The sequence below is a fragment of the Crocodylus siamensis genome, chromosome 13 (assembly GCF_052110815.1).
Source record: "Crocodylus siamensis isolate JL-2025a chromosome 13, ASM5211081v1, whole genome shotgun sequence".
NCBI lineage: Eukaryota > Metazoa > Chordata > Crocodylia > Crocodylidae > Crocodylus > Crocodylus siamensis.
This window is the reverse complement of record NC_143407.1, coordinates 15,050,997-15,074,309: the sequence shown is the minus strand read 5'-3', so window position 1 is coordinate 15,074,309 and position 23,313 is coordinate 15,050,997. Positions and strand designations below refer to the sequence as shown.

Sequence of the window (23,313 nt, the reverse complement as noted above, 5' to 3'; positions counted from 1 at the left end):
TTCCTGTGTTATTTTGTATTTGGAGGAAGGAGCTGCTATGTCTGCACCATCTTCTTGGCACTCCTGGGGAAACTTGACTGGGGATGGTATGATAGGCCAATGATGTTCTTGGCTCAGTAATCAGAATATGTGGCACGTTAAGTTGGTATTTGTTATTGCGCTGGTAGGGTTGAAAGGTAACTAAACGCTGTGTGGGAGATGACTTGTAATCCCATGCTTTAGATCTGCTAATCTTTTTTCACTTCATGAATGATTTACTAGCATCTGTTTCTCCTCCCCCCCACTTTCCCAAAGCACTGGACATTGGCCATTAATAGTGGTCAGAGTTTTGGCTGGAGTGCATTGATGTTGTTGCCAATACTTAGAAGTACCTGAAAGGAAGGATTTTTTTTCCACTAAGGGTTATACCACACAGATTTGAGGTTAGAAATATTTTTTTTCCTATCAGGTCAGACTGGAAAAAAACTCTGCAGTGTTTTGCTTTCTTCAGTAGTATGGGGCATAGTCTTCCACCTGGCCCCATCTAAGCATATACTGACCTAACAAATTGTCTGCCATTACAGTGGCAGGGCACCTCTACCTGTGGCACTTTGTAGGATGGTTTTGGTTTTGTTTCCACAAGGTGCTTTGTGGCAGTGGTGTGCATGAGCAACTGGTGTGGACATTTTTAGGGTTTTGCAGCTACATGGTTGCTTGCAGACACAGGGGACTGGAATCAATGGCCCAGGAAGCCACCTCCAGTATTATGTTCATAAGATTGGAGAGAGAGCTGGTGGCCAGGCAGCCTCCCCACTTTGCTATTGTGGGGTTACGCCAGGAGGCTATGCCTATTGTTTTACCCTTAAGGGATGGGGCTGATATGGAGAACCAAAGTCATTTATGAAAATGCTAACAAAGAACCACAAGTGCTTTGCAAATAGATACAAGAAAACAAACTGAGGTGTATCAGCAAGGTGCCACTGACACTGAACAAATTGATTTGATACTATAGAGGCCAAAGCTAGGCAGTTTAGGTCCTGATCCTGTAAACTATAATGCAACCTTTTTAGATCGGAGGCATGCCTGGATAAATTTTGTGAACTGAATAGCACCCCAGTTCAAAAAAGTCCTGTGTTCATTGCATGGGGAGAAAGGGAGGGGTGGGAAGGAAGTGGGGACCAGGGAGCAGCTAGGCAGGGAATGTCTGAATCCGCCCTTATTTGCTTATCTCCTCACACCTGAAGCCTGAGCTTGCCTTCATCTCCTTATGGCATCGCACCCACTTGTCTCTTTTAAAGAATCCCTTCAAAGGGTCTCAGGGCACCCTGGCTGAGAATCACAGGTATAATGTTTACTGATGCTTGTACTCTTAGCCACAGTTCAGCAAGGGCTTGATCACACAGAATAGACTGTAGTAGTCAGTGGGTCTGCCTACCCCTCCCCCAACAAGTTAAGCATGTGCTTAAGTACTTTTCTAGATCAGGTTGGAGCAGTGTAGCAGCGGTGGTCTGGGAAATATGTAAGAAACGAGCGTTTGGGGGGGGTGTCTTTTATTGGAGACATATTAGACAAGCTTTTTGGGCACTGCCCTGAGGAAGGGCACCTTAGCTTGTCTGGCATGTCTCTCAACCCTGAAATGTATTCCCCCCCCCCCCCCCAACATCCTTGCTTCTGTATTTCCTGGACCATTGAGACTACAAAACAAACATCCCGCCACTCCTTCTAAAAGGTGGTTATGTGTCAATTAGCCACCAGAGGGAGCTCAAACAAGAAACAAAGGGTGTAACAGAAACTAAAATAAAATGTAGTGTGGGTGACTGGAAAACTAAAAATATCCTGTTTTGAAACATTTCTGCTTTAACCTTTTTTAAAATACAATATAGCACAATACATTGTAGTTTTGTTTGTTTCTTTCCTTTCTATTGTTCCTGAAAACGGTAACTTTGTTACTTTGAATATCCTCTGCTGCTTGTTCCTTCCCTGTTTCTGACTCCCAGTACACCTCCACAACAGCCAGGTGTGTTGCGATCAAGGGAGCAGTTGAATTCAGACCAACTTCAGAAGCATGAATAGATTCAAAGAACAAAGTTCTGCCTACGATCAAACATTCCAGCTGCTCAGATAAAGGAAGAGACATGAAAGACCGGACAGGCAGTACCAAGGCAGGCAGAACAACCGTGGCGCTCAGTGGGCCCCTGCTCATCCTGCCCCAGGTCACCTCACCCGGAGCCTTTTCCTGCCCAGGGCAAGGAGTCGGACTCAGTGATCTACCAAGGTCCCTATGAAATCGATGAAGAAAGGCCTTTTTAAGTACCATCCTCATAATTAATATACTTAATACTTTAAAACTGTGTCTGGATGCAGATTCCTGAATAGGGGTGAAAAGCTTGCCTGTGCACCTTTGTGCTCTGATCCCGGGAGCCCGTGCACACACATCATGCTGTAGATAAGTTGGGTCAAGTCTACAGGACTACCGACTGGTGCGAGACCCAAAATGTTCAGCACCTTCAGTTCGACATTTCCCAACTTGAGAAGGCCTTGGCCTTGCCCCACTTTGGCCTGTTCAGTTATAACCGTGTGCAAGCAATGCTTCGAAGCCCAGATGAGCAGCCTTCTAACCTCTTCACGTAAAGCTCGGGGAGGTTGTTTGCTTGTTTATTCCTTTATTTATTTTTTTAAAGAAAACATCAAATGAAAGAAGTACATTAATACTAGAACCACATGGGAATTGCAGAATCTGTGACAAGTTGGGCTGCGCAAACCACGTGCTGCTGGAGCTGGGGCCGCAGCTTGACGCTGCAGCGATGACGCGTTTCATCCAGGCCGAGCCCTGCGGGCCTGGGCGAGCGACGCTCCCGGCCGCGCGGGATTCTGGGAGCGCCGCCAGGGGGTGGGGGGTCCTCAGGTAAGGAAGTGGCGGCGCCGGGGCTGTTGGGAGTTGTAGTCCGCTAGGCGCCGGGAGAACTCCGTGTCCCATGAGGCTGCGCGGTGGCGGCGCCTGCGCGCGGGGCTGGGGCGGAGCCAAGATGGCGGTGGCGGGGGCGCTGTGCTCTCCTCCGGGCTAAGGCGGTCGCGGCGCCTGGTCCCGCGCGCGGCGCGGCGATGTCGGAGCCGGAGCACCTGGGCGTGAAGCGGGCCGAATCGGCGCGGCTGCGGCGGGCCGAGCAGCTGCGGCGCTGGAAGGGCTCCCTCACGGAGCTGGAGCCGGCGGCGCCGGGGGGCGGGCGCGGCCGGCACCGCGCTGGGGGGACCCGCGTCCGCTTCGAGGAGGGCGCCGTGTTCCTGGCTGCCTGCTCCAGCGGCGACACGGACGAGGTGAAGCGCCTGCTGGGTCGCGGCGCCCGCATCAACACGGCCAACGTAGACGGGCTGACGGCGCTGCACCAGGTACCGCTGCGCCCGGGGCTCGGCCTCCTCCTGGAAGTCCCCGGGCTTCCCCCCGCCTCGGGGCTCGCTCGCCGCCTCCTGCTTGCCGGGTGGGCGGGGGCCCGCCGCCTGCCGCCGAGACGGTCAGCCAGGCAGCAGGGCCGATTCCAGTTTCGTGCATCCTCTGTCCACCTTTAAAGCAAGAGCCTGTCCTTGTACGATAAACAGCGCGCTTCGGTATCTGGAAGTCATTCGGCAGATCGAGGAGCGCAAGTAAAACGTTGGGCTGTGACTGGTGCTTGGGTGCGGTTTGTGATCTCCTGAGATCGCTGCTGTGATTGGAAAGCTTCCTCCAGGTTTGCCACTTTTGCAAGGTCAAAATGGGTCCTTGTCTGCCGCCTCCTCTCTGCTCGGTGGGAGTTGCTCTGACACTTCCAAAACTTCTCTTGGCAACCCTTGGAGGTCTAAGATAAGCAACATGGGTTCTATTAATACGAATCCAAACGTGCTACACACTGTGCAAAAGTCATCTTAGAGGCTAGCTTTAAAATGGCAAAACCTTTGAAATACAGGATCAAGCCTTAGTTCAGAATCGGCAATCCTGTGTACAGTGTCAGATTTCTGATACGATGCGAAAGGAAGGCAGGTTTTTATGCTTAAAATAACTGTGCAGGAGCTTAGCGAAGCATCTCAAATCGGATTGTTTGTGTATTTGGCCAGTGACATCTGATTATTTATGAAAGGTACTGAAGAGTTCATGATTTTTACATTGACCTGAAATCTTTGTAGACTAAATATCACTAAATGTTTACAGTTCAGTGATTTAAAGCCTTGGAATTATGGTTTTAAAAAGAAAATGCTGACATGGTTAACTACAATAGCAGGAAAAAATAGTAATCCAGTGCTTTGAGCCAGCAAGCCATCATTTAGTGTGGTTAGCATTATGAATGGGAATATTCAGGACCCCTAGCAACTTGTTCAGGGTCTGCACTTGTGCTCCCTCAAGAGCATATAAAAACAGTGCTCAGTGACACTAACTAACCAGTCTCCTTCTCTGTGCTTTGGAAACTGTGAAGCTTCTTGGGTATTGTGACAGGTCTATTGGTTGTTGCACTTGGGTAAACTCCAGTTGACAGATAATGAAACCTATAATACAGGGATGGCCAAAATGGCAGAACTGGCCCATGGCTGACTCCATTTCCCAGCAGCCCATGCCTGTGTGGCTCCTGGCTGGTCTCCATGGAGACCTGGAGATTGCGGGGCCACAGAACTGGGGCTCTGCCTTGGCCCTGTGTTATCATGGCCCCATGATCCCGGGGTCTTCATGGAGACTGGCCAGGAGCCATGCAGGGTGCGTGGTTGGGTGTGGAGCTACTCTGGGGCTGAGGTCAGGATCTTGGGGTGGTGACAGCATGGCATCAGGGGCAGAACCGCGATCCATTCCCTGCATGCCCTTGTCCACAGAACCCATGCTCGTTGTAGGGGCATGTGGACAGTGGATCGTAGCTTTGCCTCAGCTTCATGCTGTCACTGCCCAGATAGTGGTTACTCCCTGGCCCCACCTGCCTGTCTCTCTCCCAGCCGTGGCCCCATCCCAGCTGCCTGGCCATGCATCCTGCCTGCACAGGTTCTGCCCCCAGCCATGGGAGCCAGATAGACAGTTCAGGGTGGCTGGGAAAAGCTGGATCTGGCAGTGGCAGCCGGAAGGAGCTGCTGCTGCAGGGGCTGCTGGGAAATGGAGATGGCTGTGGGCTGTATTCTGTCCATTCTTGCTCTAATGGGTCAGATTTTTTCTGACAAGATGGTGGCCAAAAAATTGTAAACCTTGCAGTGATCTCTGATGCAACTCACTGGGGGAAAATGGGTACTAAAAATGTGGATACTAACAGCAGGTAGTTTGCAAGTAATTGAAGAACTTAAAAGAACTCTTGTTCTTTTCAAGTCTTATAGTTCCAAAGTGACCGGCTGGCCAATTCTTGAGAAAATTATTATAGCTTCTTGCTGACACTTGCATTACAGGCGCCTGAGGAAGCTTACTGTGAAGTGTGCAACAATTTTCCAGTGTTAATCAATTTTTCATTTATTTTATGAAAACTTAAACCTCTTACTTTAACAGCCAGTAATTAGAACAGCACCCAAATATAACTTTGTTTGTGTATGGGGGTGTAGACTAGTGACTGACAAAACTGGAAAACACAGTAGAGAATAGCTACACTTAGATCTTGGACCTCTAGAGTGTTAACTTGTTTGCTTCTTGCACATGCAAAAATTAAATCACAAGCCAGATATTCTTGTGAGCATATAGAACACAATATTAGCAGCTGAACTTCGTTACTATGGAAAAATGTGTTGAATGTATTGCATGTGGCATGCATAACATTTGAAAATGCTTCTAACCTTGAGTGTTTGAAAATCTGAATGGTCGTATTTTGATATTGCATGAAAACGAGCAATGTGTGTTTTCACCTGATTTGGAAAGGATGCTTTGGCTAGTGAAAAACCATCTCTGAAAGCCAAAACAAGTTGAAGGTCTTGAAGAATAGCTGGCATAGTGACAAAAGATGCAACAAATAAAGTGTATGTCTGAATATTTCTGTAATAGCTCTAAGAATGTGTGCTTCTGGATGTGTCAGTACAAGTGATTTAGAGCTCATGGACAGACAGTATAAGTAAATGATAGATGCAGACCATTTATGCATATACCTCTTGCATTTGTGAGTATCTATGTAAAGAGTTAAGGGACATAATAGAATATGTTTGTTTTGTTGCAAGAGGGTGGGTAGGAAATGTTTACTTCCTCATCAAAGCATGTAGCTTTTAAGCAAAATATTTTTTTTCTTAATGAGCTAACACTTTTTTGATACAAGCAGAAGTTTGTCTTATTTGACTGCGCTGAATTAATGAGTCTTGAAAAATTTGGTTCGTGCCTACCTTGACTTCTGTATGCTGTGGGTTACTTTAATTTGGCACATGCTGGCATCAGACATTTTATTGCTTTCAAACAAAATGCAGTGTTGCACAGTTTTCCAATTGAAAGGTTATAGTTTATTAGTCTTGCTTTCCATGAGTTAATTATTTTTAGAAAAAACTTACTATACATTTACTTAGCAGATGAGACATCCTCTTTGCTATATATAACTGTGAAATTGTATTTGAAAATGACCTTTTAAATTACATGTGGCAATTCTGACCCTCCAGCTGGCAGTGACCATCTTCCTGAGAAGTGTCATGTGCACTATCTGAGTCTGAGTTAAGGGCCAAACTGATTTAAAAATAAGCATGCTGTGAACGTAGTGGGAGTTGTATGTTTGAGCCTGTGTTTGCAAAACATTCTGTGTGAAACTTGTCCATGTAAACCCTAAATAGTTTATCATACTGAACCTAGAACTATTTGCTGGGGTTGTAATGAAAGTATATTACATAGAATGTAAAGTGATGCAGTATTTTAAGCTAGTGTTGTCCAGACTTTTTGTCCAGTGGGCCAACGTGGCAGGGCTCCATGCAGCCATGAGAGAGAGAGAGAGGAAGGGGCAACCTGGCCGTAATCCAGTCATGTGGTGGAAGGGGGCATGGCCAAGCCGGAATTTGGCAGCGAGGAGAAGTGGTACTGTTAGCAGCCACTGCTGTCCTGCCACCAAATTTTCCAATCTGTGGGGAGCACCATGGGCCAGAGGTTGAGCACCCCTGTCCTAGGTAGAGGTGCACTGGTTAAGAACTTTTGGGCCAATAGCGATGGTTGATTATTAATGAGCCATATCATCTGGTACCGATCCGATAGCCAATATGCAGCCTGGCATCTTGAAGAGAAGTGTCTGGTTGGTAAGTCTGTTGTGGGGAGGGAGGAAGGAAGGAAAGGGGTTGTGTGTGTGTGGGGGGGTAGATCGAGACCCCCCCCCCCCCCCCCACAGTGAAGGAGGGAACCTGGCTTGGGCAAGAGTAGGTGCTGCCCAGCCAGGGTGGGATGGAGCCACAAGTGGCTTGTCCAGAAGACATAGGGAGGGGTTGGGGGTGGCTCCCACTGCTGTGTGCAGGGTGAGGGCGGGCTGCCTCTGGGTTGGGGGCAACACTGGGCTGTTCCTGGCAGGAGGGTTGGGCCGGGGCTGTGCTTGGGGCGGGTGGTGGCAGTATTGGGATTGGGGGCTGTGGGGGAAGCTATGGCGAATTCTGGAGTGGCTGTAGCGCACCCTGAAACTCCCCTCCTAGTGCCACTGCTGCCCGCCCTGAGCACAGCCCTCAGTGGCAGCTGACTGTCATCCCATGCACGGATCCGGGGGACATGCGTCCCCCATGACTTTCCCCAGGGTGTGCGCAGTGGCAGGCGCTGTTCCCTCCCTCCTTCCTTGTGCCCCCCGGATGAGCAGCTCCTGTCTCTGTCCCATTACCTGTCCCGCCACACCTGGGCAGTGCCTGCCCCAGACCCTGCCCCTCTCCCTTATCCCCCATTCCCTCTCTCACCATGGGAAGGGGCTCTTGATCTGTTCCCCCCATGCCGCTTCCCTCCCCTCCACTCCTTCCCCACAACAGACTTAGCAGCCGGATACTGTATTCCAAGCTGCTGGGCTGACCGTGTGCATGCTGTGGCTGTGCGGGTTGATGTGGCATTTATTGGCTACATTATCGGCCACGTCAGCCAAAAAAAGCTGATTTCAAATAATGCCAATTCTCCTTTTGTTGGTGCTAATATGATATGAATTGATGTATTGGTGCACCTCTAGTCTTGAGCAGTATGCATGAATAGCTGGTGTGAAAAATTTCTGCCAAACTTCTACCTGATGGAAGTCTGGGGGTAAAAACAACATGGGACTTCTCTTGGGATAAAGCTGTTTAGTCTGGGATCCTAATACATGTCTGTTCTACTTTAACTACCTGTGAAGTATCTGAGAACACTTTTCTGGGGCAGTTGCACTAATTTAAGTTAGTTGTCATTCATTCCAGGGACAAGGTATGTTGTAAAGGGCTGTGCGACTCTTCATTTATCCCAGGTTTTGACTAAGTTCAACTGGAACCATCTCAAAAGTGTTGTGTCTTCTTAGCCAGAAATACCAACTTCAGTTTGGACGTTATTTTTCATTTTTTATATGTAACGGGAAGCAGGATCTGAGAACTTCCCTAGTAAATGACATGTGGAATTAATTAACTTTTTTCCAGATTTAAAACCTTTTTTATTTTTATTTTTATTTTATTCTCCTAGTTGTAAGGACATTTTTCCAAATGTGAAGCCCATGCAGTTTTGTGTTTTTTGAAGTCTGTAGACATCTCCAGTGACTCTTCTGATCTTCCTTAGAACTTTGCCAGGCACCTGCAGAATGACATTCAGACTTGTTAATTCCATTGCCATTCAGTGCCCAGCAGTCATTTGTGAAACTGTAAAGAAATAGGTTCGTTTTACTTTGCAGTTGTCTTCCAACATTTAAGTGGGCAGGGGTCTCATACACTGCAGGCCACAGTAGTGGTGGCCATGGACCCCCCAGGATGCATGTTGCGTACTTAAGAAATGTTTCCTACCTTGCTGCACTGTGTACATGCAGGTGCTCCCCCACTTTGCTCCTGTGCAGGACAGAACCCTGCCTCCAGCTCCCTGCAGGCTCCCCTGTGGCACCTCACTGCATAGGCACTCCAGAATGCCAGGTCCCCTAGCACAGTGGGTGCACACCATACTGCACTGCTTCATGGGCCTGGATCAGGCAGCAGAAATGGGGGGTGGGGAAGGGATGATGGGGAGCGGGAGCCCCAAGACCCCAGGTGGTGATGCAGCTGAAGTGGCCTCTGGCTCCCAGCCAGCTGTGGCTATCCCTATTGTATGTTAATCTCTCATGGGCTGCCAGTTGGACAGCCCTGGTCTAGGAAACTTGAGAAGGAGAAAGCCCTGCAGCACTTGAGGGACCACCACATATAGAAGAGATGAGGGAAGGGTAGCATAGTGGAGGCCACCTTCCCATTCTCCTAGCTATCAGGAGACTGCAGGGATTACACAGGGTAGAGATTCCCCTCCCTCACCTGTACAGCTGCACAGAAAACTTCAGAAGTCAGGAGACTTGGAATGACCCACTTACACATTTCCAGCATCTAGAGAAGGTTCTGATATCCTTGCTAGTTACTACTAGGCAAAGACCACTTCTGTTCCTAAAGACTGATAGGGAGCATTATATAATCTCCCAGAAGTGAAAGTAGTGGCTATGGAAGTGACTGGCTTGGAGATCCATGATTCATTTTTTTGTCTGTTATCCTGTCTGACAATAGCCAGTACCTGATGCTTGAAAGGAAGTGCAAGGAACTGCAAAGAGTGTTTATGGAATAGCTGTACTTTTATATGGGAAGCTTTTATAAATGCTGCAAGATGAAAGTTAGCTTGTGGCCTGAAGTATGAGAGCTGATACTTTTTGTACAAAGCACTGAATGTGTCTTTTGATTAAGTTCTCACATGATATTTGTGCAGTCTTAGGTTGCCCCTCTCTCTCCCCCCCCCAACAATAAGATATAGCATGATTGCTTTTTATGAAAGTGGTTATATACTGTAGTTATCGGTGATAAGAGACAGTATGCTGACCCAGGAAGTTCTCCCCCCCTTTTCCTCCCAGTTCTGTGTTCCTTGCGTTTTACATTAAATAGCTCCATCACATAAGAAATTTACTTAACACTTTTAAGGGAGAACTTTCTTTTAGTCAAGGTGAAACAGTTTTGCTATCACCCTTCATAAATCTACTTTCCCAAGTCATGCCCCTGACATTTAAGTAAGTTGTATGCTGTACTTGATTGTGTTGTCCATCAAATAGAAGTGTCATAAAACTGTTAAAGGTACAGCTTGATGCTCCACTGGTTGATTAGTAGAAAAAAGTTGTCTGGTTTATCTCATACTATCATTCACCAAAAATCAGTTCTCTGAATGCTACTAGTGCTTCTGTGGAGGTAGCTGAATATCACAGAAAAGGACAGATGAAAATGTAAATAATCAGTGTTTGACCAGCCTGACTAGGTTTATGTTCTCTTGTTTCTGGAATACTGTCCACCCTATTTTATTTTCTAGATATGTTTGGTATAGTTAGACTGTGATTTTTAACTTCAGTCTTTATACCTATCTGCTTAACTAGTTCTCATGCCCACAAGTAGAGCTTGGCCATTTTGTCAGAAAATTAATAGCAGAGATCTAATTGTTTAACTAGACTGAAACCAGAGATGGGGCCTAATTGTGCACATTAATGCCCAGATGAGACTCAAACATCCTCTCTACCCCCATTTATAGGGATTTCCTATTAGGGCGACTTCTGTTGGGACAGTCTCTCATATGTCGGCTTCCAGATAGCTGGTTGTCTTATGTTTTGAAGCCAACCCTACCCAGTTGATTGAAGATGCATGAGAGAACATTTGTTTTTCCCACTCCAACCTCTGTGCACACATCTAGCCTTTTAAGTAGGAATGTGGGCAAGGATATCATAAGTCAGTATGTTGGAGAAGAAATTGTGATAGGCAGCATGTGCTTGATTCCTTCTCCAGCTTCCTCTATTTAGTTCTCTGTAGTGACTACAGCAGTCTGCAGGTTTTGTTTTCCCAAGCAACTGATGCATTTTTGGTCTTTGGTTTTCTCAGTGAAAACTGACAAGAATCAAATCACTTAATTCAGTTGCTGCAACAGATAAGTTCTAAGGAACAAGTCACATTGTCTGTAGAAACCATTATTGTATCTGTACTCCATTCATGTTTAGGTAAGTAACTTTCTGTATATAAGCTATGTTTTCAAATGAAAGCTTAGATTTTTCAGAAAACTCCTGTTTTGCTAATGGAAGTGACTGTCAAGCCCTGCATGGACATAGGTTGTCGTATTGTGCACAGTAATGATAAAGGCTGGATACCTGGTTTCTAGTAACTGTTGCGTGTTGAAAGCTCTGTTGACTGAAGATCCAGAAATGTTGACTCAGATCTCAGTAGTACCTGTTACTTCCCAATATCTTTAATGAATGGCTTGTCCATAGTTATACTGTAGTGTGGCTGAAGCCACAGCTGTGGAAACCTGTTGAAACTTTAGGGGTGAAATGTGTGTTGACCTGTTTTGCTAATAGAACCTAGCCATTAATCTAATTTGCTTTAACAGTCTGTGCTATAACATGAATAGCCAAAAATTCCTATGATAAACTCCAAGCTTAGTGTTCAGTTCTTTGATGAGCAATATTCATAAAGAAAGTAACTAGAGCTTGTGTTTAAAAAATTGGAGATGAGATGTTGGATGGCTTGTAACACTCACAAGGCTTTTCACAGAGGTTCTAATGCACTGAGATCATCACTAATAACTATAAAAATGTAACACTGAGTTGGTAAAAATAACCTCATGAACTAGTCCTTCATTGAGGATTAGCGTAGGCAGAAAGTTTGAAAAGCCTGTGTATTAGGAGTATGCATATTAGAACAACTTCTAAGAAGTATAAAACCACCATGAAAATCATGGTTTTTTTTTTTTAATTTTAATTACAAGCTTTCCAAGATAACTGTCTTTTGAATGTGAATGATGGGATGGGCCTACACATGCTAAAACTAATGTGGAAAAAGCGATTCACCACAGGATTGGCATAGCGCATAATTAAAAACAAACACAACCGTCATTCTGGAATGTTTTGTTGCCATCCTCAAATCTCCGTGTAATGGATGAGACTGCTTGACCTAGTGATGATCGTACGGATTTAACATGCTGAAAGTGCCAAACATGCATCCTGGCATTTGAGCGTGGAGTTTATTTTCAGATGTTGCTATGTATGCAGTCTCCTTCCTTGGGCTTCGGTTACTAATTCATAAAGGGACCTTGATGAAAGGTGCAGTTTAGATGAGAAGAGATGTGGATTCAGCTTTTGAGGATGCTTCTGCTTTCAAGAAGTTCATGGGAAACCTGAATGAATGAACTTTGGGGTTTTTAAAGCTGTCAATTTCAACTTAAATAGATATACAGATACTTATGAAGAGTATTTACAGCAGGGGTGGGCAAAATGCAGCCCACGGGTCGAATGCAACCTGCCAGGCTATTCTGTCTGGCCCGTGGGGCCCCTAAAAATTTAGAAAATTAGTATTTATCTGCCCCTGGTTGCCTGTCATGCAGCCCTCAATGGCTTGCCAAAACTCAGTAACCGGCTCTCTGCCTGAAATAATTGCCTGCCTCTGATTTACGGGTTCCTACAAGCCCCCCTAGATAATGGGGTCCTGGGAAGATTCTTCAGTACTCTCAAGAGATCCCCACTCCCCTCCAGTGTGCATGTATGCACCCTAATGCATGTTGCTTTGGGATGCGCCTGCCTTGTTGTCTGGGTTAGGAGCGGCAGGATGCCAGATTAGTCTGAGTTTCTCTGGTTGCCTGTCAATGTTTGGTGTCTTTTTTAACATCAGAATTGGCATTCCAGACTTCTCGCACTTTGTAGTATATGGAAGAATTAGATTAATGGCTTTCTTTATAAAAAGCCTGTGCACAAAGTTCTTTTGGGATTTAAACTTAAGTCTTCGTGGTAGACGCTTTACGAAATGTGACACCACACTAAAACTGCAAGAGTCTTTTCAGCTTCATTAAAGGAGAGATTTATTTGTAAGTACTTTGGAAAGTAATTCTTTGTTCTAAGCACAAATGGTATAATTTTTGGCTTTCATAAACACTTTCTTTTTACTGTTAACCAAGGGATTTAACTGTTGTTGTAAGTGGGGAAAACTTGAATGCAGCCGTAACACACACAGTGTCTCACTACAAACATTTCCATAATGCACTATGCTGACCTTGCTGAGAACACAGTAACTTCAGCTTTTCTTTTCCAGCATCCGCTCTAGGTTGTAAATCTTAGTGAAATGTACAGAATGTAGAATGGCCACCTGCTATCAGCCTTTTATGTGTCATTGCCTTCTTCAGGCTAAGCAGAGACCTGGCCCCGCTCTGCTAGTCAGAATTGCAGGGATTATTTGACACTGGAACGCTTACCGTCCACTTCCAGAATCTGTCTGAAGCTATATCCTATTTATAATTTATCCCTGCTGTCTTTCAGGCAGTGTTATTTCTGTTCAGCACTTCTAGGTTCAGTTTGGTTTGGAAGGTTGTGATACAAGTGCTATCAAGTAACTGAGCCTTGAAAGGCGACTTTTATACTGATTTTAGTTGAACTGATGCAGCTTTGTATGTGAGCTCTTTGCTATGAGAGAGGCAAAGATTTCTTAGGGGATATTTTATTAGACCAAGTGCGTAATTTGAGAGAGAGTTGGACAAGCTTTGACTTCAAGACGTTCTTCATTGGGTTCTTTCCTAGCAATTTAAACCTGGGTTGTATTGGTTTAGTTTGCAGTTGTAAATATCCCAAGTCAAGCTAAATGAGAATAAGTCTACTTTTAAATTGGTAGACAAGAGCCTCCATGTATAGTTGCATTAATTTTAACTAAACTAATGCAACCTTTAATTAAAAAGTTATAAGAAGCCCAGGTAGTAAAGAGTATCTCTTGACCTGCCTACTCCAGACTAGACTGTGTATACAAGTCAGTTTGTTCCAAGGGAAGGTTGCAAAAGATTTTATCCATATATTTCTTGTAGACATTAATTATGGGCACTTATACATGACAAATTGCCCTGTTTTTACACGAGTTTTAAAGGGATTTTTTCCCCCTCTGGAATATGGGTCATATGAGTGAATTTTAGCCCATGCAATATGTATTTTAACTCTTTGCAGGAGCTTGTCTAAGCACATGTTGCAATGATTTAACAACGTTGGTACAGTTGAGCCGAATGACCCAATAGTGTGGGCCGAGTACACTTTCACTACTGCAGCTTGACTGATATAGCTATATGGTTAAATATACCAACAAGGCCCTTAGTGGAGGTGTAGTTTATATCAGCAACATTAATTTTTGTGCAAGTATCCTCTCCAAATAAAAACGCTAACATTTTTGTTAAGTTGCCCGCAAAGGGATTTTTTGCCAGCATAGGTGTGACTTATTAATTCTCCTGATTTACAGCTATATTTGCAAAACTTGCCATGTAGACCCACCTGCAGTCACAATAGCATAAATGTGCACAATTATCAGTATAGTGTACTGTCATTCAGGGAGAGGAATCCTGCAAACTTGCTTTTTCAGTTGAGTTGGTCAGTGGTATGAAGAGGGTGTGATCCCAGACTGATAGACCGTGGTTTATTCATAATTCTACTGGCAAAACTATTACAGTGATACGGGACACATTATTCCTACACATGGAGCACTTTGCCAGTGCAGTTAACCAACAGGACTGCAAGTAACAAGTTATACGAAAGAAAACAATTTCAGTGAGAAAAACTGTAAGCTTAATCAAAATAGTCACACTAAGACAACTTTCAAATGTAGTTTGTGAAAGAACACGTGCAAAATGTCAAATCCTCTTAGTGTGCTGTTGTTGGGCCTAGGAATCTCTTCCAGTATCAACAAGGAAAAGTGTTTCAGGAAGCTAAATGCCTGCTATTACTGTTCACCAATTTAAGCAGTAACAAATAAAAAAAAGGCTGGGGGGAAGGGGGAAGTGACTTAGCCAAAAGATTTTAGTAAATTGCCAAAACTAGCTTAGTTGCTTCCTGCTTTAGTTTCTCCCAATTCCTGTTTTGCATTTTATTTCCTTACTTTACTACATCTTTCAGCAGAAGATTTGGCTGCATTAAGGCCCCTGACTTGGCAGCTGAGAACATTCCTAGTATTTTGCTTTGGTACAACTAAACTTTTAAAAGGGATCTTTTTACCATGAAATGGCTCAGTCGGAGAATGGGATCCCCTTAATTAGAAGGCAGGGTAAATTTGTGCCTTAGAACAACTAAATCAGAGATGCATAATCTTTTGTAAAGAGTATCTTACTTCATCAGATGCTAAGAATTTACCCTGCCTCCTACCTGGCTTCAGATTAATGGGACTAGTTACTTCTACTTCCTTAATTATCATTCATTTCCTGTTAGTCTGACCTGTTGAACAATAATGCTTAGCACTTCAAAGTCATTACTAGCCAGCTTCAAGACTGAGAATTTAGTGCATACTAGGTTTGTCCAAGACTAGATCTACAGAGAAAAATTATGTGCTACTTTAAGAAATACTACCCCTGTTAACCTAGTTGAACATTCATGTATAATTGATTTGGTTTGCTTGATCAGCATAAAAGACTTGGTTTGTGATCACCAATATTCTGTCATCATCTTCTTCCATAAATTTCTTCCTCTAGAGAAACAGAAAACAGTGAAGTAATCTGTATAGAAATATTTCAATAGCCTAAATATATGAATTTCTGTCTTTGTGTCTGAGTTTTATTCTTCTGTTACTAAAGAATACATCTCAACATTTTATTAAGGGAAAAGTTGCTTCTTCACAAGCCACACTCATATCCACTGGCCACTTCCTTCTCTCAATGTTCCTTCCTTACCATTTGCTATGTTCAAGTATTCAAACTTCAAAAAACAGATCGATTTAAATAGGTGATCCCCCAGTATATTGCCTGTAAGTCACTACCACGTTGCTCATTGTCACTGGAAAATGGAAAGTTTAAAACTAAGGGTGTCAGGCAGCGGAGTATGATATTGCTTACAGTGCTTTACCTGCTCGGTATTGTTGTCTAGAGCAGTTGTTCTCAACCTTTTTGTACCAAAACCCATTTGTAAACATTGGCCAGTCCCGACCCAGTGCCCTTCATTCCTGACCCACTGCCTCCCACCCCCAGTGTGTGGGGCGGAGGAGCCCTAAGCAGCCCTTTGGAGGCTAGAACTCTCTCAGCCTGCAAGAGAGAAGCCACAGCTTTCCACCATTTTCTTCTTTAAAGTTTGATTCGTTTTTAAAGTTTGTTTGCAGCCCTTTCATATATTTTTGCATCTTACTTTTGGGTCACTGCGCATGGGTTGAGAAACGCTGGTCTGGAGTTAGCAAAATAACTAGGGACCATTAACTTAAGCAAGACTCCTTTTTAAACTGCAAAGAGATGTATTTAATTGCCCTTTTTACCTTAGCTTATCCTAACCCATTTGCTTGGAGAACTCTCTCCTGTTGTTTTAAAACAAAACCAAAAAACCCCAAACCTGGGATTCTTAGCTGTTTGCATCCATTCAGGGCTGCAGCCTTAGGAAGATCACCAAATAATGGCAGAATTGGCAGCAGTGCTTATGTGTTCTCTTCCTTTTTCCTCCTTTCTCATGCCTCTTAGCTACCAGGAGCTCAGTAAGCTAAACAGGTCTGGTTTGAACTAGTCTTTGGTTGATGGAGCTCAAACATATTTAAGTACTAAAGGCAGAGAAGTGGGATTTCTGAAAAATCTTGAATTGGAAAATTTTCCAGAAACATTTCCAATGCCCTAAATAGAGCTCTAAGGTCATTACAGCACCTCCAGTTTCACTGTCACTATCTGTAGAATCACATGCACTACTTATTAGTTCCATTTCAGAATCGGATCGAGGCAAATCCGATTCAGAACTATTTGAACCACATTCTCTTTTGCTAAAGGATGGTTTTATCAGTGAGTCTATGGGCAGGGGCAACTTACCATTACATGCATCTTCACTAGTTGTGCTTTTAACTGATTATCCAGAAGCAAGAGATTTTGAGAAGTAGCTTAGCAGTGTGTTTTATTTGTTAATCTATTCCTCTTCTTTGTCTTGATTGAGCTGAAAGCCTTCCTGTTCCATTCACAAGAAGCTGCTGTTGATGGAATGCTTAGGCTCCTTAGAGCAATGCTGGACAACAGTTGGGTGTTAACGGTATCCCTTCTACCATGCGAGAGGAGACATTATATCTTTGCTGCCTGGCAAATTATGTCTTTAGGTGAATTCATAACTTGATTTTTGGTTTGGATTATTCTGAGAGTATATTTACCCTCCTATTTACAAATCAATAAAACATGTATTTATTCTCTTACACACTTCCTAGAGATAATCACTTGAAAAACATTCATTACAACTTGGAAAATGTCAAGCTTGCTTAGTATTGTATTGACATCCGTTCATCGTTACTAATGAATTTTATGAAACAATGAATTTTCAGAAATGGAGAATTTCCCACAGGAAAAGTAAAGCACTGCAAATTTTCTGGAAATATATATATTGCCCTTTTTTTATATATATATATATATATATATATATATATATATATATATATATATATGCTTCTTGAAAAGGGCCTGATGTGTATGTATAAAGAAAAAACCTTCTTGAAAAGGGCACGTTAAGGACGTGTGTCTATATCCCAGTTCAGGTAATTAAATTCTGTTTCATTAAACTTGCACCCTCCCCCCTTGTAGCTTTAGTTGCAGCTTAAAAGTTGCAAGGTTTGGGAAAAAATGTTTTCCTGAAAAGATGACAACCTTGGTAATGAATGAGGGGATCTTCTTTACTTTATAAGTTTATCAAACACTCACTTTGAAATCTGAGCTAGAATGCATTATAGAAGCATTTGGGAATTAATAGACTTCTTTCCATTTTTCCCTTTATTTTCACTTTTTGTTTCCTGATCTTGCTTTTTCCCCTAGTTTTATCAGAATGACCTAATCAAGTTCCCACTGGGCATATAACGCTGAGACTGTATTGGAGAAATTCCCAAACAATGTTCTCAGAAAAATGCACTGTAGCTGCTGTGCCAACTCTGGGAAAGTGTAGATCTTGCTGCTCAGTCACTGAAGGGAGTCTTAATGCCTGCTTCAGTGGTCCCACTTGAAAGACATGTTCAAATGTGCTGTCCCATGTCATTTCTATAGAAATGCTCTTGTATCTGATGTGATTGGATGTCTAATTGCCTAGCTTCTATAGGCTATGTCTTTGCTTGACCATGGTGATTTCACAGCTTACCATGCCCTTGAGACTGCTAGAACAGGTGAGTGTGATTTGTATTGTGGGGAGCTTTATTGAGCTCTTTCAGCCTGTTCAGAATAGTTTTGTGTCTGCTCTCTGGTTTAGCTTTCCTCCTCATTTTGCACTTGTACTGCATACTGTATGTTCATTACTTCTGAACTGGCAGATTTGGCATTTTTCATCTTAATGCCCTTAACTGTATAAGTTCTGGCTCTGGTTAGAAGTGTGTCCTCCTAACACCCATCCTCCCTAAACATGTGTTCCAAAGTGTATGTGAAACATTCACTCAAAAAAATAAAGAGACTAAAAAATAAAGATCTTAAAGGATGGTCTCATCTTATTTAATGCAGTATAATTTGCCACTGATCTCTCCCAATGGAGGAAGGGAATGGATGGGTTATGTGAAACTATACATATTCAGATCAGTGCACTGTAATAAAGGCTCCATTACTCTGCTGCAGTGTAATTACTAATATAATTGGCTAAAATGCTGTTTTTTCTTATGAATATAAGTAAGGTGCCCAGTTCCATCTAAGAATTTTGATTTTGAACTTATCAATACTGGAAGAAGTGGAAATTCTTCGACCAAGTTAGTCTTTCCCATGGTGGTTTTTGACAGCTGTCCCTAGGGAGGTTCAGGGCCTGAGGTGTATCAGCCTGTGCGGGGCCTGGTGGAGTGGGGTGGTGAGCTCTCGGCTGTGGAGGTGCCTATATGGTACTAACTGCAGGGCCCAGGGCAGTTGCCCTGATTTGCACCCCACTAGGGATGGCCCTGGTTTTTGACAACAAACAGAGCACACACATGACAAGTACACGCAGTGTTCAGGGAGTGCTGAAAGGTGCATCAAATGCAGTGTCTGTTCTTTTGAAATGATGTTTCAAAAGAAGGTACTAGATACTGGTGTGGTCAATTAAGTTTCCAACAGTTTTAAACATTATGTGCTAGATAGCAGTTTGCTTTGCTTTCGAGTGGTATCTTCCATTCAAAGCTTTAAAAACTCCTGCAATTCCTTAGTTCATTTCAGCTCTTGTGAAATATAAAAGCAAACTAAAACTGATTTTAAATGTAATGCAGAAGGGCAGTTGTTTACAAAAATGAGTAGTGCCAGGAACAGTCCAATGCTAGAACAAAATATACCGTAACAAGTTACTATTCATAACATTTAAGTTGACAATGTGAAAATTAAACACTGTGTCCAACAGTACGTACAAAACACTACATAACTCTGAATTGCTTAGATGTCATGCAGCTTTTTCAAATATTGATTACAGAATTCAGATAAAGGATTTGCCTTCTTATTAGTTGAGCTCACTATTTTTTATATTCTTAACTGCTTCTGGAGATTTCATAACAATAGTTAAATAAGAATGTATTTCCTGTACCCTTCAACATTCTCGTCTATACATATTGGATGCCACCTTTCTTACCAGGAACATATTCCATCCTTGCTTTCAACTTTTGTTTTATTTCTGAACGGCTGATTGGCCAGTGGTGGTTGTTCTCCAGGGCTCCGTGGCTTATTTCTTCAGTAGAGATCACTTCGAGGTAGTCTGAGCAAAGAAGACCACTTCATTTTGAAAAAGGCAAGTAGCAAAGGTCTGTGTGGTCCTCAAGACTTCTGGATTGTGCTGTCTTGCACCTAAACTTGAAATTCACAGCATATAGCAAATGTTCATATCCCTAGTTAAGAGTTGCTATAGAAAAATGTATATATTTTTTGGCCAGATATTTTCTTGTACTATACCTGTTGGCTTGTCTCCTGTTTACTCAGCCTATTACTTTATTCATAGGTCCCACTATGAAAAAAAACCCTTCAGGGGTTTTTTTCCGGTTAGCTTTCAACCCTATTTATTTTAAAGAAAATGGCTTGATATCACAGGACCTGGACAGGGAACAAAGAATACCCTCTTTAGTCATTGGGTGTAGAACCGTATATGCTGACTGAATAGCTGTAGATTGTGCTGTTCATGAAACAAACAAAAAACAACAAAAAATACTTCCCAAAATAAAATAAATCACAAAAGAAACAAACAAAGCACCACTTTCCATTTCTACTTTACACAAAAATCAAACTGCTACTTAAGCTTTTAATTAATTTTGAAAACAAAATTACATGAAAAAATAATCTTATTTAATAGCATTGTTGTAATGGTGTGAAGCCATTTGTATTGTATTGCCCATTCATTGTGCTGTGGAAGTTCTAGTGTGAGCTGCAGGCTGCCTTGCCTTTTTTTATTTTTGGTAACTGTTAGAATAATACAAATGTTCCAGTGCCATAGTTAACGTGGCAACCTCTGTTTTACTTGCTTTCCTACTGTTTTCCCTTCTTTTTGAGTTTTTCCAGCTGCTGCTACTGTTAAACCCCTATTTCTACCCTAATTTACAAAATTTTGTGTAGTCCTCTTAGTTACCTGTACCTTTTTCAAAACTGCTATTTCCTTTCTCTATCTTTATTGCTGTCTTTTCCTTAGAATCATATAAAAGTAGGGTTGGAAGGGACCGCAGGAGATCATGTAGTCCAGCCCCCTGCTCAAAGCAGGACTGTCCCCAAGTAGATTATCCTAGCCAGGGCTTTGTTGAGCCAGGCCTTAAAAACCTCCAAGGATGGAGATTCCACTTCTCTAAGTAATGTGTTCCACTGCTTTTAGCGAGAGAGTTTTTCTTAATACCCAACCTAAACTTCCCTTGCTGCAACTTGAGACTGTTGCTCCTTGTTCTGTCATCTGCCACCACAGAGAACAGTTTAGCTTCTTCATTGCTGTAGCTTGTTTTTTTCTCCAGCAGATCTAAACCACTGCAGCTCAAGTTATTACTCCTGTTGATCATAGACTTAAGGGACTCTTGAGTACTTGAACTTGCTTAAATTTTGCACGTATTGCATTCTTCCTCCTGTCTCTCTCCTTTTCCTACCCTAATCCTTTCCTTATTATGCAGTTCATTTCCTTCCTTCACCTAAATTTGTACTTTTCAAATTTTTGCTAACTTAATGTTTGTTCTGTGTGGATACATGTGAACTGCAGCTATTGTTGTGATTTCAGTGTAGCATAGACATAACGACCTAGCTTTAAATGAAATTATTGGTTTGATTAAATAACTGTAGTATTTTAGGTTTTAACAGAATGCAGGCTGCCTTGTCTAGGTTAGTACTAGTACATGAATAAACTGTTGTAAAAATGCCTGCCTAAAGTATTTTTAAATGTGTCTTGAGATGCAGCACCAGGCGTTTTAATTAGTGAGCTGTGCTAATTAAAAGTGCCTGTGTGTCATGTGTATCAGCATCCCTGCATGTCCTTGCACTGAACAAATGGCGGCAGGGTGCTTTGAATTAAAGCTCATCAGATGTTTTATTTCAAAGCACCCCATCACTGGTTTTTCAGCCTGGGGACACTGATGCACATGATGCAGAAGGCTGTTGGAGCGCATCAATTTCTCTGCTCCAGCAGACTGGATTAATTGAGTTTGCTCTGATGCGCATAGGAAAAGTTGACACTGTTTTAGTTCTGTTTCTTTCAAGCTAAAGCTGTGACTTTCCCCCCCTTGATTATATTGTTAAGGATATCCAGTGTTAGGCTTTTTCAGTTAAAAAGGTGTTGATGCAGCATTTTCTGCATTTTGAGGTTTTTAAGTAACTTTTAGAAATTGAAGTTTTCTGTGTGGCTTTTCTGCAAAACTGTCTTCATGCAAATAAACACCAAAGAACATATATTCCTACAGAATTGGGTGTTTGCACTTTATTGGTAGAAATTTCCTTTTTTTGAAATGAAGGCAAAGGCGTCCTATTTTGTTACCACCTCTAGGTGAAGGGTTCAGAGCTTGCTGTTGAAGCAGCTGTAGCAACACATACAATGCAGTATTGAGCACATTTTAGCAAGTTATTATAAGCAGGTTGCTTAGCCTGCTGGCTCCTCCTTTCCTTCTTGAAAGAGCTCCACAGTTGATCCTCCAAATAATAAACACAGTGTTTGCACCACAAGCAAACCAGCAAATAAAAGCTCTTCAGCCCTGTTCAGCTGCAGTACCAGGGACTGTTTGGCACAGTAGCATGACCCCTTCTGGGTAGTGAGCTTGTTTGGGTTGCAGTTTGCCTTCTTCCTGCAAACAACTCCTTCAGCTCATTTGCCTTCTGCTGTCTTCCGTGGGGCTTTTAGGCTTCTAGTGGGACACTTCCTCGCTGTCTAAACATCCACAGTTGTTTTTTTTTCATCAGGGCTGCCTGTTCCCTCTTAAAGTCCCAGACTGCCCCGTTACGGTAATGTTTTCATAGAGGCCAGCACAGCAGCTAATGCCTTCATTCTACAGGCCTTGTTATAAGGTCTGTTTTGTGTGTTTTGTGATGGGGGAGCACCATTGGTGCTCTGTCACCTTAAGGGCTGAGAGCAGGCAGCCGGCAGGTGTAGGCCAGTCCTGGTGAGGTGGTCATTTTACATCCTGATTCCCAGTGCTGAAGCAGGAGTTTGCGAAGCTGCGAGGTGCCGAAGGAGTAACATCACCCGGTTGAGGTGCTGCTCATGGAACACCTTGGTGGTCAGGAAGGAACTATGGGGATGGCAGGAGGTTCCTAGGGGCCCAGTGGAGTTCCTAGCCCCAGGAATCAGGCCAGGGCCTAATACAGGGGTGGGCAAAATGCGGCCTGGGGGCTGGATGTGGCCTGCCAGGCCATTCTATACGGCCCACAGGGCCCCTAAAAAAACTTTAGAAAATTAATATTTATCTGCCCTGGGCTGCCTGTCATGCAGCCTTCGATGGCTTGCCAAAACTCAGTAAGTGGTCCTCTGCCCAAAATAATTGCCTGCCCTGGCCTAATATAACAGCAAAGCTCAGCCTAGCAAAGGGGCTAACAGTGTGCAGGTCTGCACAAGGGCTAGGGAAGCCCCTGATAAGAGCTGTCGGGGGTGAGGTCTAGGGCTCAGGTGAGCCCATTTGAGAGAAGGGCTGGTTTATTAAGATCTTCAGGGCTCTTAGCAAGCCCAAGTGGAGATGACCATATGCTGGGGCCCAGAAGGAGACCCCTCTGATCCACAGAGGGCAGCAGAGGCTAAGCTAGCCCTCTTATCCCTCGACTGGTCAATGTAAGGGGGCCAGGGCCAAAAGGCCAAAGGGTGATTGAGCCCACCACAAAGGTCAGGCAAGGGCTATGGAGAGCCATCTGGCACCCCAGCTGGCCTGGAGGCAGGGCCAGGC

The 23,313-nt window shown here is 43.4% G+C and overlaps 1 protein-coding gene across 5 annotated transcripts in view; it reads left to right on the top strand.

Moving 5' to 3' along the window:
• The first annotated feature begins 2,965 nt into the window (after positions 1–2,965).
• Positions 2,966–23,313, top strand: part of PPP1R12B (protein phosphatase 1 regulatory subunit 12B) — a 187,186-nt gene continuing 166,838 nt past the window's right edge. The window contains exon 1 of one of the 5 annotated variants that reach the window (XM_090024876.1): positions 2,966–3,366. In XM_090024876.1, coding sequence (XP_089881002.1) covers positions 3,082–3,366 — 285 coding nt within the window. In that variant the 5' untranslated portion in view covers positions 2,966–3,081. The remainder of the gene's footprint in view (positions 3,367–23,313) is intronic. The other 4 variants (XM_090024874.1, XM_090024877.1, XM_090024875.1 and 1 more) reach the window with 4 other exon arrangements.